General features: G+C 54.0%; 1 protein-coding gene across 1 annotated transcript in view; it reads right to left on the reverse strand.

The window, feature by feature from the left end:
• DLG3 (discs large MAGUK scaffold protein 3) overlaps positions 1 to 14,785 on the reverse strand; it is a 75,890-nt gene extending 61,105 nt beyond the window's left edge. Inside the window, exons 1-4 of the mRNA XM_057372623.1 lie at positions 14,708 to 14,785; positions 12,574 to 12,705; positions 4,884 to 5,032; positions 3,201 to 3,356 (exon numbers count right to left, since the gene is read on the reverse strand). Coding sequence (XP_057228606.1) covers positions 3,201 to 3,356; positions 4,884 to 5,032; positions 12,574 to 12,705; positions 14,708 to 14,723 — 453 coding nt within the window. The 5' untranslated portion in view covers positions 14,724 to 14,785. The remainder of the gene's footprint in view (positions 1 to 3,200; positions 3,357 to 4,883; positions 5,033 to 12,573; positions 12,706 to 14,707) is intronic.
• Positions 14,786 to 14,797: the final 12 nt, after the last annotated feature.

The raw sequence follows: 14,797 nt of genomic DNA on the forward strand, positions 1-14,797 counted from the left end.
TCCACCGCGGTGACGGGGATGGAGCCAGAGCGGCTGCGGAGCGAGAGAGGGTGGCAGGGGAAGAGCAGCGCTTCCTCGCAGGCGCACGGCTCTGCTCATCAGCGGCATTGTTCCTCATCCATTTATCTTTACAGCTAGCTGCTCCCCGCACAGAGGATGGAAACGGCGTTTCCTGAGGGCGGCAGCCTCCTTGGCAGCCTGGGAGCACGGGCGAGCGACACYGGCCACAGGAGCATCCTCGTGAGTCTCCGCTGCAGGCGCACATAACCCCCGAGCAGCCCTGCTAAGGCAACCGYAGGGCTCGAGGAAAGGTTGAAATGAAGTATTCAACAAATAAAACCCAACACGCCCAGGAACTCAGTCAGGTTTGTGCCTCTGTTGGCCTCAACAGGGCATTCTATSTGGCAAAGTCCCTTTGCTCCTGCCCGCTGAGGGCTGAACATCCACTCTGCCGGGGAGGGATGGTTTCAGCCCACTAAGCCTCACCAGGAAGCACATGTTGTAGCTGTATTTACCRGCACTTCTTCCTTTGTAGCAGCCATTTGCACACTGCGGGGCTATCCACAGCACATCCACATCCTCGCCAGCAGGCAGAAACTTCCTGTTCCTGGAAGCGTTTGTGTGGAGAGGTAATACATATGTCATGCATCCTCCTGGCTAAAGCAGGTCATGGTAGCTTTTGCTCTGTTCACAGTGCCATGGAGAGCTGCGGGCAGGGGAGAGCACAAAGCCAGGACAAAAGAAAACTTATTTACATCGGTGGATGCAGTAAGAGAATTGCACTTACTTCAGGCAGGAAAAGCCAGTTCATCATCTTGCCTTTTGTCAGTGGCAGGGTATCCACTAGAGCTCCTGTTCCTGGGCTGATGGCCCCAGGGTGGCTGATGGCACCAGGATGGTCTGCCCTGCAGTTGGTGCTCCCCTGCCCTAGCATTAAGTATCACCTAATACAGAAGCTTTCCTGGTTCTTCCAAACACATCTCAGGTGTTTCTGGCACTGAAGGCTGGACGGAAGAAGTCCCCAYGGAGCGGGGCAGGAGCTGGGTGTGTAGGTGTTGTCCAGCCCTGGTGCTGTCCTGCCTGCTGGGGGTGCTGAGCACTGACATGGGATGCGATGCTGGCAGGAGCTGAGGTGTCCTCAGGGCCTTTGTGCAGSAGTGAAGGATGAGAAACAGGGCTCGTGCTGTGGTCCATCAGCACAGCYTGTCCCGGGCACCCAATCCTGTCTCAGGGTCCAAATCCCTGAYGTGGGGGACTGCTGGAAATGCTCCCCCTGTGACAGAGCAAGGCTGTACTCGGCAGTGAAGGTGACATCTTGGGGAAAGGCTCACCACTGTGACAAAGGACTCTGCATCGCAGCTCAGAGGAGAAGTGCTTGAGTCTGCAGCTCTCCAGCACTGCTTGGCTCCAGTTTTCAGGAAAGCTGCTGGGTTTCCACAGAAAGCCAAGTTTCAGGCAGGACTACAGGCATGGCTAAGCCTGGCACTGAACACTGCCATTTTCACCTTCAGCTCCCTGCTCTGCCTGCAGCCACACTGTGAAATGATCATCCTCTGGGATGAAAGAGGCTGCAGATGAGAGCCCTGCCAGAGCACAGTTCTCCAGAGTCCCAATCTGCCCAGCCAGGCCCCCACTGTTCCTCCCTCTCGGGGCAGTGACCCCCTGCTCGGGGCTGGCAGTCCCTGCAAATGGGGGACCCCAAAAGCACCAGCACTGGCACCAAGGACCGGCCCCATGCCGACACAGGCTAGGAAAGAAGGAGGCTGGAAAGAATGACAGGAATTATTTCAGGTCTGGAACAACCTGCCTCAACAGTGAGCGAGTGAAGAAGCCAATCTGTTTAGTTTATCTAAGGGAGAGTTAAGAGGGAACTTAGACGCATCTATAAATACCTACATGTTGGGAACATTTCTGATTGCCAAGGTCCTTTATCCTAGCARACAAAGGCGGCAAAATTCCCTGGTGCTGAGAGCTATAGCAAGAGAAATCCAGGCTAACAGTAAAATATAGATTTTTAATGTGAAGGATAAATAACCATCAGGCCAGCCAGGCCGGGGGCAGAGCAGACTCTCCATTGCATGAAGCCTTAAAATCAAAGCTGGGTGTCTGCTGCTAAAGGAGACGTTGCAACTCAGTCAGAGATTTGGAGCTGGACGCAAGAGCTGCTGTATTCCATGGCCTGGGACAATTAGAAAGAAAATCCCTTAAAATCTGACTGTTCCCAATTGCTCAGGCTCTCACCCCCTCATGGATTTTGCCCTGTGACTCCCCTGTGGTGGCGGCTCCCACCCACTGGCAAATGGAAATCAGCAGCCAAGCTCATCTTCTTGTCATATTCAGAAAACCACCGTCTCGCCCTTCAAAAACTGCTAAAGATACAGTGAATGATTGAAAATGTAGAGAGAGACAAGAAGAAAAGGAGAAATTAAACAGTAAGAGGAAAAAATGGGGTGTTACCCATTTTATTGCAGTCGAGAAAAAGAAGGGAAACATTTAAAAAAGGACAGAAAAGAGGCAGTGCAATATTTGTATTTAAAATACTTTGGAAGAAGACTTAGCAAACAAGCATTATTTCAAACTTTGCCAAGAAAAACAACATTTTCATATAATTTTAAATCTGTGGTGAGCTCCATTCTTCCTGGCCACTTCATCCTTCCCAAAAGTGCATTTTGCCCTTCACTCATCCCTACAAAACTCCCCTCAAACGCGTAGCCCAAACGATGCTCTTGCACCAGGTGGAGGCTGAGCTTTACGGTGCACATCCAAATAAATGGCGTTTCCAAGTAAACAAGACAGCAGAGAAAAGCTCCCGGGAAGCCAAGGAACGGACCTGCCATTTAAGAGCTCAGAGAAAAAAATACGGAAATCTGCAACGTGGGAGCGTGCCAGCGCCGGGGGCGAGAGGGACGGGCCTGGGAGGATTTCCAGCTCCACGCAGCCTCTTTATTCCTGCGCCACATCCACCTGCCCTCYGAGCCCTGAGGGCTGACACGGGGCCAGCGCTAACGCAAGGGGGTGATTTTGGTGCTGTCCAGCCCTCGGCACGACAGGGTGACCGCTGGGTGTTTGGTGGGAGCAGCAGCAGAGCAGCGGGGAGGGAAATGCCATCCCCMCGAGCCCACGGCCCCGGCGCTGTCCCCTCAGTGCCAGCGGGCAGGGCTGGCGGGGCGGGAGGTGGCGTGGGGCGCACGCAGGCTCACCTGGGGCAGGGTGCTGTGCGAGCTGAGCACCAGGCTGCACACGCTGGCCGGTGCCTCCGTCCGCCGCGCTGTCACCCTCACCAGCCGCGGGGGTGTCCCCGGAGCGCCGTCCCCAGAGCCCACAGGGAGCCTCTGCTCGCGGGCCCAGGAGGAATCCTGGAATGAAACAGCGGGGAGGACATGTGGGTAGGGCAGGCCAGCTGCCTGCAGGCTCTCTGCTGCTTCTGGAAGGGCCAAAATGAGCTTTTCCCCGTGCAGGGGGAATGGGGCCTTTTGGTGAGAATCCAGCTCTCGTGTCAGCCTGCCTGGCACTGGCCCCATGGTGATTTACTGGCCAGGGACTCGGGTATGCCACTGCTGGGTTGCATTTCACATCTCAGCAACACAAGACACCTCAAACACTATTTTCTTTGAGAAAGAAGGAGTGATTTGATGCTGTCAGTGCACGGAAGCCCCGAGATTGGATGTTTTTTTTCATCCCCCCTGCAAACGGGGCATGGTGGAGGGAGCAGGGGCACCCCTCACACCAGCTGTGCAAGGCTCACAGTTGCTTTCCTGCTTGTTTCTACATTGAGTTTTAAACGTCCTTATTGACTATCACATCTCCTTGGGGACTCACAGACTGGCCTGGCCACAGACAGGTGAGRTTTATTTAATTTATTGCCAGAAAAATTCACTGTTGGGTGGATCAAGGCTACAGGACACCCAAAAAAACCAAAGCAGGATCCCACTGCCTATTGTATAGCATCACTAAAAATTTGTTCATAAACACATTCTAGATTTGCAGGTTTCACTTTAACTAGATGGACTGGCAACGTGAAGAGAATGAAGAAAAGATGGGACTAAAGTGTATCCTGAATCAGAGGGACACAAATATCTCCTGTGGTGATCGTGGGCAACTTTGTCCCCCTGTTCTTGATCCCCAATCTCATTTAAATTCCTCTTTTTCCTTAGATGATATTCAGCTCAATCTTCCCCGTGTGACACTCATGTTTGGAGTCCCCATAGGTATATGATGGGAAGTCAGTTCAGTCTGTGAGGCAGAAAATGTTTTTCTGACAGGGATATTTCACTGAAAGGAGGAATCTCTGAATTTTTGCATTTYCACAGCATCCCATGGCAGGGCATGAGGCAGTGAGGGGGGGATGGAAAGAAGGCTTGCAAAGACACGAGGCAATTTTATTAACCTTGGTGCCTTTGAGATAACTGAGACCCTACTGCTCAATTCCTGCCTCTCCACCCGGTGCTGTATSTTCTAGAAGGCTGCTGAAAATTGAAGAGAATGCAAATGGGAGAGACACAAGTTATCTCAGAGCTGGGAAAAAAATCCTGAAAAGGGAAACTTGAAAGACTCAACCTACTTCACTTATCAAAAGTGGCTGGATCAGAGAGCTGAAACGCCTCCATGGGAGACAGCGTCAGACGGGAACAACTAATCCAGCTGCAGCTGCAGAGCAGGAGCCAGAGCTGGAGCGGGAGCTGTTCGCATTACGAGTAATTCAATTAACACTTGTGAACCAGAGAAGTTGCCTCATTAATGAGACAAGCTATCACAGAGATTGTGTGGGAGCAGCCTGGCTGTGAGCTGGGCAGGCTGTGGTGGCCGGCAGCTTGCTGTGCTCCTGGAATCCCTCTCAGCGCRGGGCTGTGCGGGGTCTGTGGCACCACAAAAGGGGCTCTTACCTCAGGGAGGTTTTGGGGTTCTCTGGGTGTGACTGTGGAGCTGGGCTCGCTGGCCCCAAGCTGCTGCCTGGCTGTGCCATGCCGTGCATCCAGCCTGGGAGACTGCAGGGGTGCGGAGCGCAGCGTGAAATCGTAGAACTCGTGGATATCTGCAAAACAGCAGGAGAAACATCCTCAGGATGGGGAGGCAGCCTGATAGCATCCTCTGTGGGGTGCAGCACCTGACCTCCCACCCTGCCCTCCGGGGCTGAGCCCTCTGTGAGAGGCTGGCACCCTGGGAGAGGGCTCTGCTGGCTCCCTGTGCTTGCTGTGTGCAAGGCAGGAGTGCCCTGGGGTGCCTGGCTCACCGTGCATGCCCATGGCTCTGGAAGGCACGGGAATGTCCACGGAGCAATGACCACACAGTCCACAGGGAGAAAGAACAACCTGTGCTCAGCAACGTCAATCCCAACCCCAGCCCATCCCGCTCTCCTCCAGGCTGTGCCAGCCCCAGGCATGGTCCCATGTCCCTTCTGCTCTGAAAAGCCTCCTGCACCAGGCAGCCCCTSCATTCCTGCCCTGATGCCGTGGGCTTTTCCCTCCCCATCAGTGYTCCCCAGCTCCCCTGGGCTGTGGAGGGGCTCCCTGCCCAGGGGGACAGGCAGAGAGGGCACAGGACACTCAATGTACAAGCTCTGATGACTACAGCCCCTCCCCGGTATGTCCCCTCCTCCCACCTAGCACGAGGTACCTGCACACTGCCACAGCAGATACCAAACACCTCATTCTGGGCTCCAAGGACCTCAGTCTGCTGCTGTAAACCAGAGTGGCTCCAGAGAGAGGTGTGGAAATGGGGTGTCCCAGAGAGAGTTATGGGGTGAGAGTGGAACCTGAGAGCAGCTGCCCAGGTATAACTCCAGAGGGGCTCYGGAGCCCATACCCTGTCCTAGCCCTGCCAGGAGCATTTTACCTTCTCCTGGTCAAACACAGATGATTYCAGGGAGCAGAAGGGCTGCAGTGTTTCAGTCCTCCCTAAGGAAACCCCCCACTGCTGCACACTCAGCTGYCAGCCCCCAGTTCATCTCCAGAGCCAGCACCTACAGAGCGGTCAACACATCCATTGCAGAAGTGTTTAATTTCAAAAAGGAAACTACATCAAAAGTGAGAATCTGTTTTTATGAAGAAACTGAAAGGGGTAACAAAAACTTGTGGGAGGCTCTGAGCCTGTTTAGAGAGACCCACTGGGACACTGGAGCAGACAGGCAGGGTTGGGCTGGAGGATCCTGTAAAGGCAAAAGGGAGGAAAGCAAGGCTTGACTGCAGAGGAAAAGAGGCTATTGAAAATGAGAAGACATTAATCTAAACTGCTGAAGCTGCATCTAAATGAGAAAACCAGAATGGATGGTAAATGCTGACAGGTTAAAGGTAAAACTCCAAGAGGTCGGCCAAAAGAGTTTGGTAAACGCCTTCCAAAAGCCATAAAAAAAGCAATAAATCCCTTCAAGCACCTGGGAAACAGGAAACCTGGCAGAGCCGGCAGGGCCAAAAAGTCACAGCAGCATAAATGAGCACTTGAAGCAGGAAAAGACACAGCAGGAATCTGAGTTCATTTTCTGTACCTGCATCTGCTGTGGAGGAAGCTGGAGAGCTCCTCTCCTGTGAGTGAGTCGAGGGGCGAGCCATGGGTCTCAGCTCGAGGGGAATGTGGCCATTCCTACAGCACTCCCTGGAGCTCATGGATGAAGCAGCTGCACTTGCCCTCCAGCCTGTGATTTTTCACCTGAAACTATGCCACACCAAKGTACCACGAGGTATTAAATGCCCACGTCATAAAGATTTCAACAGGAAATCTGGTGAGCATTTGGCRGTGCAAGCAGGGACACGCTGACCACTGCCTGAGGCTGCCTCCCAGGTGTGGCTCTGCCTAAGCAGGGACACAGCAGCTGGAAATTTGTCTTACAAGGTCATCGGTGAAGGCCTGAGCAAGGAGAGTCTGCTGAGCAGGGATAAGAGCAAGTGAGGAGTGTTTGATGTTCTTAGTGCTGAAGAATACTGAGAGCAGCTTGACCAAACCCTCAGACCCCCCAGGACATACAAGAAGTGCTCCCTGACTGAAGCTGGGACAGCAAGGATGTGCACACTCTGATATGGAAGTGAGAGTCAGGACTGCTRAGAAGAAGAAACAAAAGAGCTGCTCACATATTTTTCAGCACAAAGCATATTTTGTTGATTAAGTCTGATAAAGCATAATCTAAAAAATGCATATGACTGACGTTCAATCACTTTATGCTATAAAAGGCCAGTCACACTTTTGCACAGTGAGGACTTCTATCAATCAAATSTCCCTAAGGTGTGTGAAGATCCTTCCCTTGAATGGGGATGCCCCAAGGAGTGACCTTGGGGGACCTGGGAAAGAGATTTGCCTCTTGAGTGAAAGAGATTTGCCCATGGTCATTGGTATGGGTGAGCAACATCAATCTCTACTTAATAACTGTTCAGCCAGCTTTAATATAATTGTTTTAATATTGCTTCAAAACCAGTGCACTACASTAGTAGTTATAGCTATCCATACAGTTTATGGATAATTTTGATTCAGCCCAAWTAATTTTGATTAAGCTCTTTTTTTCTAATCTTCATCATTATTGTGATCAATTTAAAYGAATAATTTAATATATTTATATAAATACATTAGGTTTATAATCTTTAATCCTGTGGGACAAAGCTGTATAAAGGTTCAATTACACCTTTAGACACATAACCRTTAACAAAGCCTGRGCTAAGATTGGATCCAGCTGCAGCCAGGCTAAACTGAGGATGAGTTTAGAAAGGAAGGGTGTCCTTTCTTCACCTCATGACTSAACGGGAGAGCTTCTATAATAAACTTTGTCTGAAGCTCCCACTCTGCCCGTGACACCAGGGATGCTTTCACAAAGCAGGGCTGCACGCCCAGACTCAATTCCCCATGCTCTCTCCCTGTGTTTAACCACGTGCCCRTGCACTGCAGCAGCACATCCACGCTGCAGATGGGACGAGAGAACATCAACCCCCCTCCTGCAGCTCCCAGGGCYGCCTGCTCTGCTGACCTGCCAGCTGCAGGGGGAAAGCTGCTATAAATCTCAGCTGCTGGCACACCAGCTGGGTGCCCAAGGGCAGCCCAGCCAGGCTCTGTGGCTGCCCGAGTGCAGCGAGCACTGTGCCMCTGCCTGGCATCAGTGACACTTTTGGAACTGCTGTTTGTGCTGCCAGGCTCTGTCCTGTGCCCTGGGAGACATGTGGCAACGGTGGATGGGAGGAGTGGGAGTCCCCCGATGTACCCACCACACCTGGGCACCCCCTCCACAGCCCCCAGCTGCCAAACACAGGCAGAAAACCCTCCCAAATCAGACATGAGATCACAGCAAGCACTCGCTTCACAGCCAGGGAAACTGGACTTTGTTTTCSTGCTAAAACATCTCTCCCTCTGGTTATAAAAATAATAATTGCGTAACAGGATAGCAGCGACTCCTGGCTGCAAGGATTACGTTTGGAACACACAAAACTTTGCAAGAATGAAAACAGGATTTGAACAGCCCCATTGTGGGGGTGCACTGCTGGAGGCATCCCCGTTTGTCACCCATCTGCTGCAGGAACACAGCCTAGGGCAGCCAAGCTGGCAAGGCGCCTGAAGGGCACAAAACTTGTCCCCTGAAGCAACCAYTCTCCACCTCCAAAACCCTCAGCCCAGTTTAGGTGCTTGCCAGAAGAGAGAATTGTTGCTGGCACCAGGGATTAGAGGAGTTTCAGGATTGGTGGACAGGGTTCAGGCAGCAAAGGACATGGCCGTGACAGAAATACATTTTAGGACACACGCACGTGGTGTTAAAGATAATTTAAATATGTGCTGGTTTCCCTCATTTCTCAGGAGCATCACAAATTGCACACAAGTCTGCCTCATCCGTGCACTTTAAGAGCAGCACTGCCTGGGTGGCCTCCAGAAGAGGACATTGTGGTAGCAAAAGATGAAGSTGCATGCTCTGCCTTACAGCCCAGTTTCTGTGTGATGACATGTAAATCCATTCTGGATCCAAYAAGGAAAAATAACTCAAAATTTACAGAGATTAGAACTTTTAAAAATTATTTTTCTGGTGTTAACTCATCAAATAAATTAAGTATTTCTATAAAACCAGCATCTGAGTGCTAATGCAGTGCCCTTGTGCCAGCCAGCACAGGCACTTCAAGAAAATGACATTTCTTCCCCAATGCATRCACTGTCACCAGCTGCAGCACCACAGATTTACCCCAGACAGAAACCCCAGCCTCGCACCAGACCCCAGCCCTGGCCCCACTGCCCTTCACACCCAAGGCTTCCACACCAGGTCTTTCTCAAACAAGCTGCAAATTTCCGTCATTGCTATGGGCAAAGCTGCAAGAGGAGGASTGCTCAGGGCTGGGAATCCTCCAGATTCCTCCAGTTTTCCACCCAGGCTCCTGCAGCCACCCACTGAAGTCACTGCCACTGTTCCCAGCAGTGCTGCTGGCAAGCTGGTCCTGTTGGAGTTTTGACCCAGGGAAGCACTACCTGCCTCTCCTTCTGCCTTCCCCACTCCAGGGTGCTCTGGGAGGAATCCTTGGTGGGGTGAGAGGAGCTGCAGGGGAGGATTGGGTGCCCAGGMAGCTGACAGAGGTCTGCACCAGCCACTGCTCGGGCAGAACAGGAGAGAAGCTGAGTCCCAGAGGATTTTTGGGAGGAGCTCGGCCCCTTGGGCAGCTGGCACTTGGGACAGCTGGCCACGCACAAACCCTGCCTATCCACCAGCTTCTCCCACTGCAAAGGGCACAACGGCCCCTTTCAGCCCTGGCTCTGAGAAGGAAAGGTCAGGGAGCTGTTTTAGTGTGCCAGCCCCATCCTCCCCGGCAGCACAAGGGACCCAGCGTCTCCCTGAGGGGCTCCAAGAGCAGAGGAAAAGCGGGGTGACCGTCCCCCCAAGCCAGGCTCCTGCAGCACCCTTCTGCTGGGCTCTTTCCTTGCAAGTCACGCACTTGGCTCCACGGCCTCAGACATGCAGAGAGAGGGGCCAGCAGAAGGGAGCCAGCACAGCCTGTTTTGCCTCTGCACAGCCAAGGAATTTCTTTTGTGCGGAGCAGGGTTTGGCACATTCCAGCGCACAGCAGCTCCCGCACCGCTGTGGCTGCGCCGTGCCGAGCCAGCCGCGGCACCCGCCGGGACAGGAGCTGGCAGAGCACAGAGCCCCCGGCACAGGCAGCTCYGGGGACAGGGAGGGGGCACAAGGACTGAAAGGGCTGTGCCGTGCTCACAGGAGTCTGGCAGAGCACGGTGCATGTGCAGAGCAACGCTGGGCACGGTCACAGGGACTGAGACATCCAGCACAGCACTGACGCATCCTGGACACAACACAGGGTGGGGCTTCTGGACACCCCAAAACAGCYTGTTCTTCAAAAAAATAAAAACATTTGGGAAGTCATACCCCTGGCATTTTTCACGTGGACCAACTTGGCAGACTCCATGATGTTTGTCACTTCTGGTATCTCTACTTTTGCCTGATGCATTTTGATGTTCAAACTCCAATCAGCCAATGTGTGCCCTAGGAGAGCATGAGCAGGCGACCTGACCACAGGGATGGGCCATGCTCTCATTCTCATCTTCCCCAGGGGCTGAAAAAAAGCAGGGCTGTGTTGCTGAAAGACTGCAAGAGGAGGGACCTGACCAGGAGCATCTGGCATGGCTTGGGGCAGTGAGAAGGGAGCAGTGGGTCTGTGCTTTCCCACAAATCCTCCCTGACTCAGGACAGGCTTCACACACACGCACACACAGCGTCCCAATGGGGAAAAGAGGGGTGAAAAGAAGTGAAACAGAAATGTTCTGTCACCCTTGCAGAGTTGTCACTGTGCTCCAGTGKGTCTGGACCGTGGACACAAGGCAGCCCAGTGTGTGCCAGCTGTGTGTGGTCACAGCCAGACACAATGCCCATGCTGGGACAGAGGAATTCACAAACCTACACTCCCAGGGCGAAGCAGAGGGAAGGAGGAGGGGGGGGACGGAAGTAATTAATGCAAATTCCTAGTTTAGGTAAACACATCTAGAGAAAGGCTCGCTCTGGCACGGGAATTAATATCCTGTTAAACCAGTTGAAAAGGTCACCAGTAAACAAGTGACACTCCCAACACTCCCTCGTGCCAGGGCTGATAGGACACCAAGACAAGCGGCTGGGAGCAGGGAGCTGGGGACCGTGCAGCCTCTGTGTGCCAGYGGGCAGCTGCAGCCAGCTCGGAGCGTGCAGCCACGCTCTCTGCAGCCACACTCCATCCACAGCACTCCTGCACTGCCAGCACCAGCCCTGCGCCTTGGGAAAGCTGCTCTGCTGCCTCCACACAGCCCTGGGGAGGACTGGCCAGCACACAAAAGCAGCAAGGCTGTTGGGATAATGGCAGGTTGGTGAAGGTCGCAGCCCTGGTCGGGATCGGTGCCTCCAGGCTGGGGATCATTTAGAGAGTGCGTTGTATAAATTAAGAGATAACACAGGAGATGTACACTGGCCCCTGCAGTGTGGGGCCCACCTGCCCTGGGGAGTTCATCCTTGTCACATGGTTCTGCTGCTGGCACAGACATTCCAGCACCAGACCTTTAAAAGGACTTGCTGGAACTGAAAGCCTCCAAGTGATGGTCCAACAACCAGAAAGAAAAAAACAAAAGAATAAAATTTCTCAGGACACAGCATTCAACTTCATTTTCAATGGAAACCCTGAAGCACAGAGGAGCTGCTGGCAACTCATCTCTGCAGGCACAGAAGTGGAACACAGAGGTGTGAAGAAAAGGTGAGAGCTGCCAAGAGAACAGCAACAGTGAGGGGGAACACCAGGGCTGAGGTAGCCTCGGGTCAAAAARCACTGAGAGTGAGCCAGACACCACATGTGGAGCTCTGCACCCTGGGGCCTGGGTCTTCCTCTGAGTGCAGAGCCCCTGGGGTGCTTTTCCTTCCCACCAGGGAAACTCAGCTTCTTGCCCAGGAGACCCAGGAACAGAAACCACCAGGGCTGCATGCATTTCCCAAGGCCCACAGTGAACAGAGCTCAAGGAGAATAGCAAGATAGCTGTGTGCCTTGCACAAAGAAGCCGCAGAGTCCAGCAAGACTCCAGCTGCATTTGCYTAAATCCACATGGAAAACTTTACACAGTGCTCAAAATTCCATTTTCTGGTGTCCAGCCCCAGGATAAGCCTTGCTGTTAAGTCTCTTTCGTCTATGACATGGAGCTGCTGGAACAGTGTGTTGCAAGTGCTGGTGGGTCTAAGCACAAGAAAGGCCAGAACACCCCAAAGGAGCGTGGGTACATGWGGATTTTCTCTTAAAGATGGGAAAAATTAGTTTTCCTTCCTGGACACAGCAGGCCTGCGCTGCACAGAGCGCTCTCAGCATGGCAGGATCCCAGAGCAGGTGCTGGATCTGGCATGGCCTGATTAAGGAGGCGTTACCCCGTGTCCTCAATCAGACTGAGGAATCCTGTTCACATCACAAACACMCAGCGATTGCAGCCCTGGTATTTTCTGCACAAACCCCGTCAGGAAGGACAGCCCAGTTCCCTGGCATTACATGCCATGTGTTTCCATGGAATGCACCGATCAGTGCCAGGCACCGGCGCAGGATCAGGCTCCCAGGACACCCCACTAAACACGAGGCTGCAGGGACTGCAAGGGACTGCAAGGCAGGGGCTTACCCAGCAGAGCCTGGAACAGTTCACTTTGGAAGATGTGCGAKACTTTTCCAATGGAAGCTTTTAACTCCTGCTCCTCCGGGGACYGCAGGGTGCTTTGGTATCTGGTCAGAATTTCCACTGCCCGTTCAGTGTCTGCAGAGAYGACACAGGAGTAACAAGGCGTTAACAGTGAAGGATGTTAAGGGAAGGCTTGAGTGCAGCCTTGGGTAATGCCTCAAGCTGCCTTCCAGTTTGGATTTTTAAAAGTCAGACAGCCACAAAAGCCTTCTTACACACACCTGGAAARGCTAACCCTGCTGAGAGGAACTGAGGGCCCATGGCAGAGACCCAGGAAGGGACTGGAGGGGAGRTGGCTCTGCCACCACCCTGAAAATCAGGGGCCAAAATCAGACTGACGCACCTCTGAACCCTGTGGCACTGGGCAGCCTGAACACCTCTGCCACTTCACAGGCAGAGAATCTGTTCAGGAGCTGGACCATTCTGGTTGCACAGGACTATGAATATTACTGCAGGAGCTGCAGTCTCCCACTCAGGGCCAGATGGCTGCAGCAGAGCTGAGCGTAGGCCCACTCACGTAGTGCAAACAGCTACAGCAGCAACAAAACTTGGGTGTCTACAGGGTGAAAGAGAAGGATTGCTCAATGCAGCAAGAGGCTGTGGGTCATCAGGAGACAAGTGGGRAAGGAACACCATGCCTTGGGGTCAGAGGAGATGCTGCTGAGGAGGGGAGCTTGCCATGGAGCAGTGTCCTGGTTAACGACTGGCTCACCATGACTATGAGAAAACCCTTGTCTTGTACCAGTGGAGCTGTGATTTCTATGCCTGGACACCTCCACATTTCTCTGGGCAGACAGCCAGAGCTGCCAGTGCTGCCCCGACCTCAAACATGACCCATATCTCAGGCAGGTGGTGAGCTCCTGTGGACCTTGAGACCATCCCTGCCCTATGAGTGGATATCTCCCTTTGTCACCCGGGCAGACTGCAGACAAAGAGCGTCTGTGTGAAGAGGCAGGGAAGCTGTCCCGCCACTGCTGGAGACTCATCTTTTAAGCCAGGAACTCATGCAGAAAGGATGACCCTGCTCATCACAGGGCTCTCGAGAATTCAGGTCATCAAACAAGGGGGTCTGTGTCTGCTTGGTTCGTGCCACCTGGTGTCCCAGCTCGCCCAGCCTGCCAGCTTCTCCTCAGCCGAAAGGGAAAGGGGGTCCTCCTGCTTTGTGCCACCAGCCCACACTGACTCATCGTGGGAGCAGAACAGGGAAAGGAGTCTGGGGAAGTGTGAACAGCTCTGACTTGGAGCTGGGCTTCACRCTTGCTCCAGAAAAAGCAAGGACTTCCCCGAGCTTTATGGCAATCCTAGCCCTCAGCTATTACTAAGAGCTTCCTTTTCTGTAAAACAGTAGCTTCAGACACTGCCCAGCATACCATGAGCAGGGCTGAGATGCCTGCTCATTCCTGACCTTATCAGCGGAGGCTGAAGAAGCAGATGGAGAGCTGGGGTCACCAGACCCTGGGGAACAGAGACTGTGACCCGGGTGTAAACTTCACACCACAGCCCAGACTGCGCAGCAAGAGCAGCATGAACCCTGAGCTGACCTCTGCGCTGCTGGCCACCCGCACCGGGTGACAGCCAGCTGGAGCAGGGGAGAGCTTGGCTCCAGATCTGGGTAAGTGCTGTGCACCCAGYGTGGCAGGGAGACCGCAGGACCCTTCCCACAGCACCCAAGAAAGAGCACATGGTGTCCAGGGCCCATCTCCACGTGCCTCAAGGTGCATGCAAGTCCCACGTACAGGAAATTCCTCCTGGCAGAGCCCAAACCCCCATGCCCGCTCTCCTCCCCGCAGCGCGCAAGGGAGCCGCAAGCACAGCATCCCGCRGCCACCCACTCTGAGCCACGGCGGCACGACCGTCCACAACCCGAGGGGGGCGTGAAGCGAGGGCGCTCAGCTCTGGGGTCTCGACCCTCGGGTGGCACGGCGCCGTGGCGGGGAGCGAGGAGCGCGGCAGGAGCGCGGAGCAGCGGGCGCGGTGCGGTGCGGTCCCGGCGCGGCTCCCGGCGGGGCGCACACTTGTTGAGCRCGGCGCCGCGGTGCCGAGCAGTGCGGGCAGGGCCGGGCGGTGCTCTCCTTACCTTCCCGGCGGATCATCGCTCCGCCGTGGCCGACGGCCGCTCCGCTCCGTGCCAGCCCGCGAGCGGCCGAGCCGCCGCCCGCCGCACCCC

This window comes from Malurus melanocephalus, unplaced genomic scaffold (assembly GCF_030028575.1).
Source record: "Malurus melanocephalus ecotype Western Australia unplaced genomic scaffold, MMel_1.1 scaffold_174, whole genome shotgun sequence".
NCBI lineage: Eukaryota > Metazoa > Chordata > Aves > Passeriformes > Maluridae > Malurus > Malurus melanocephalus.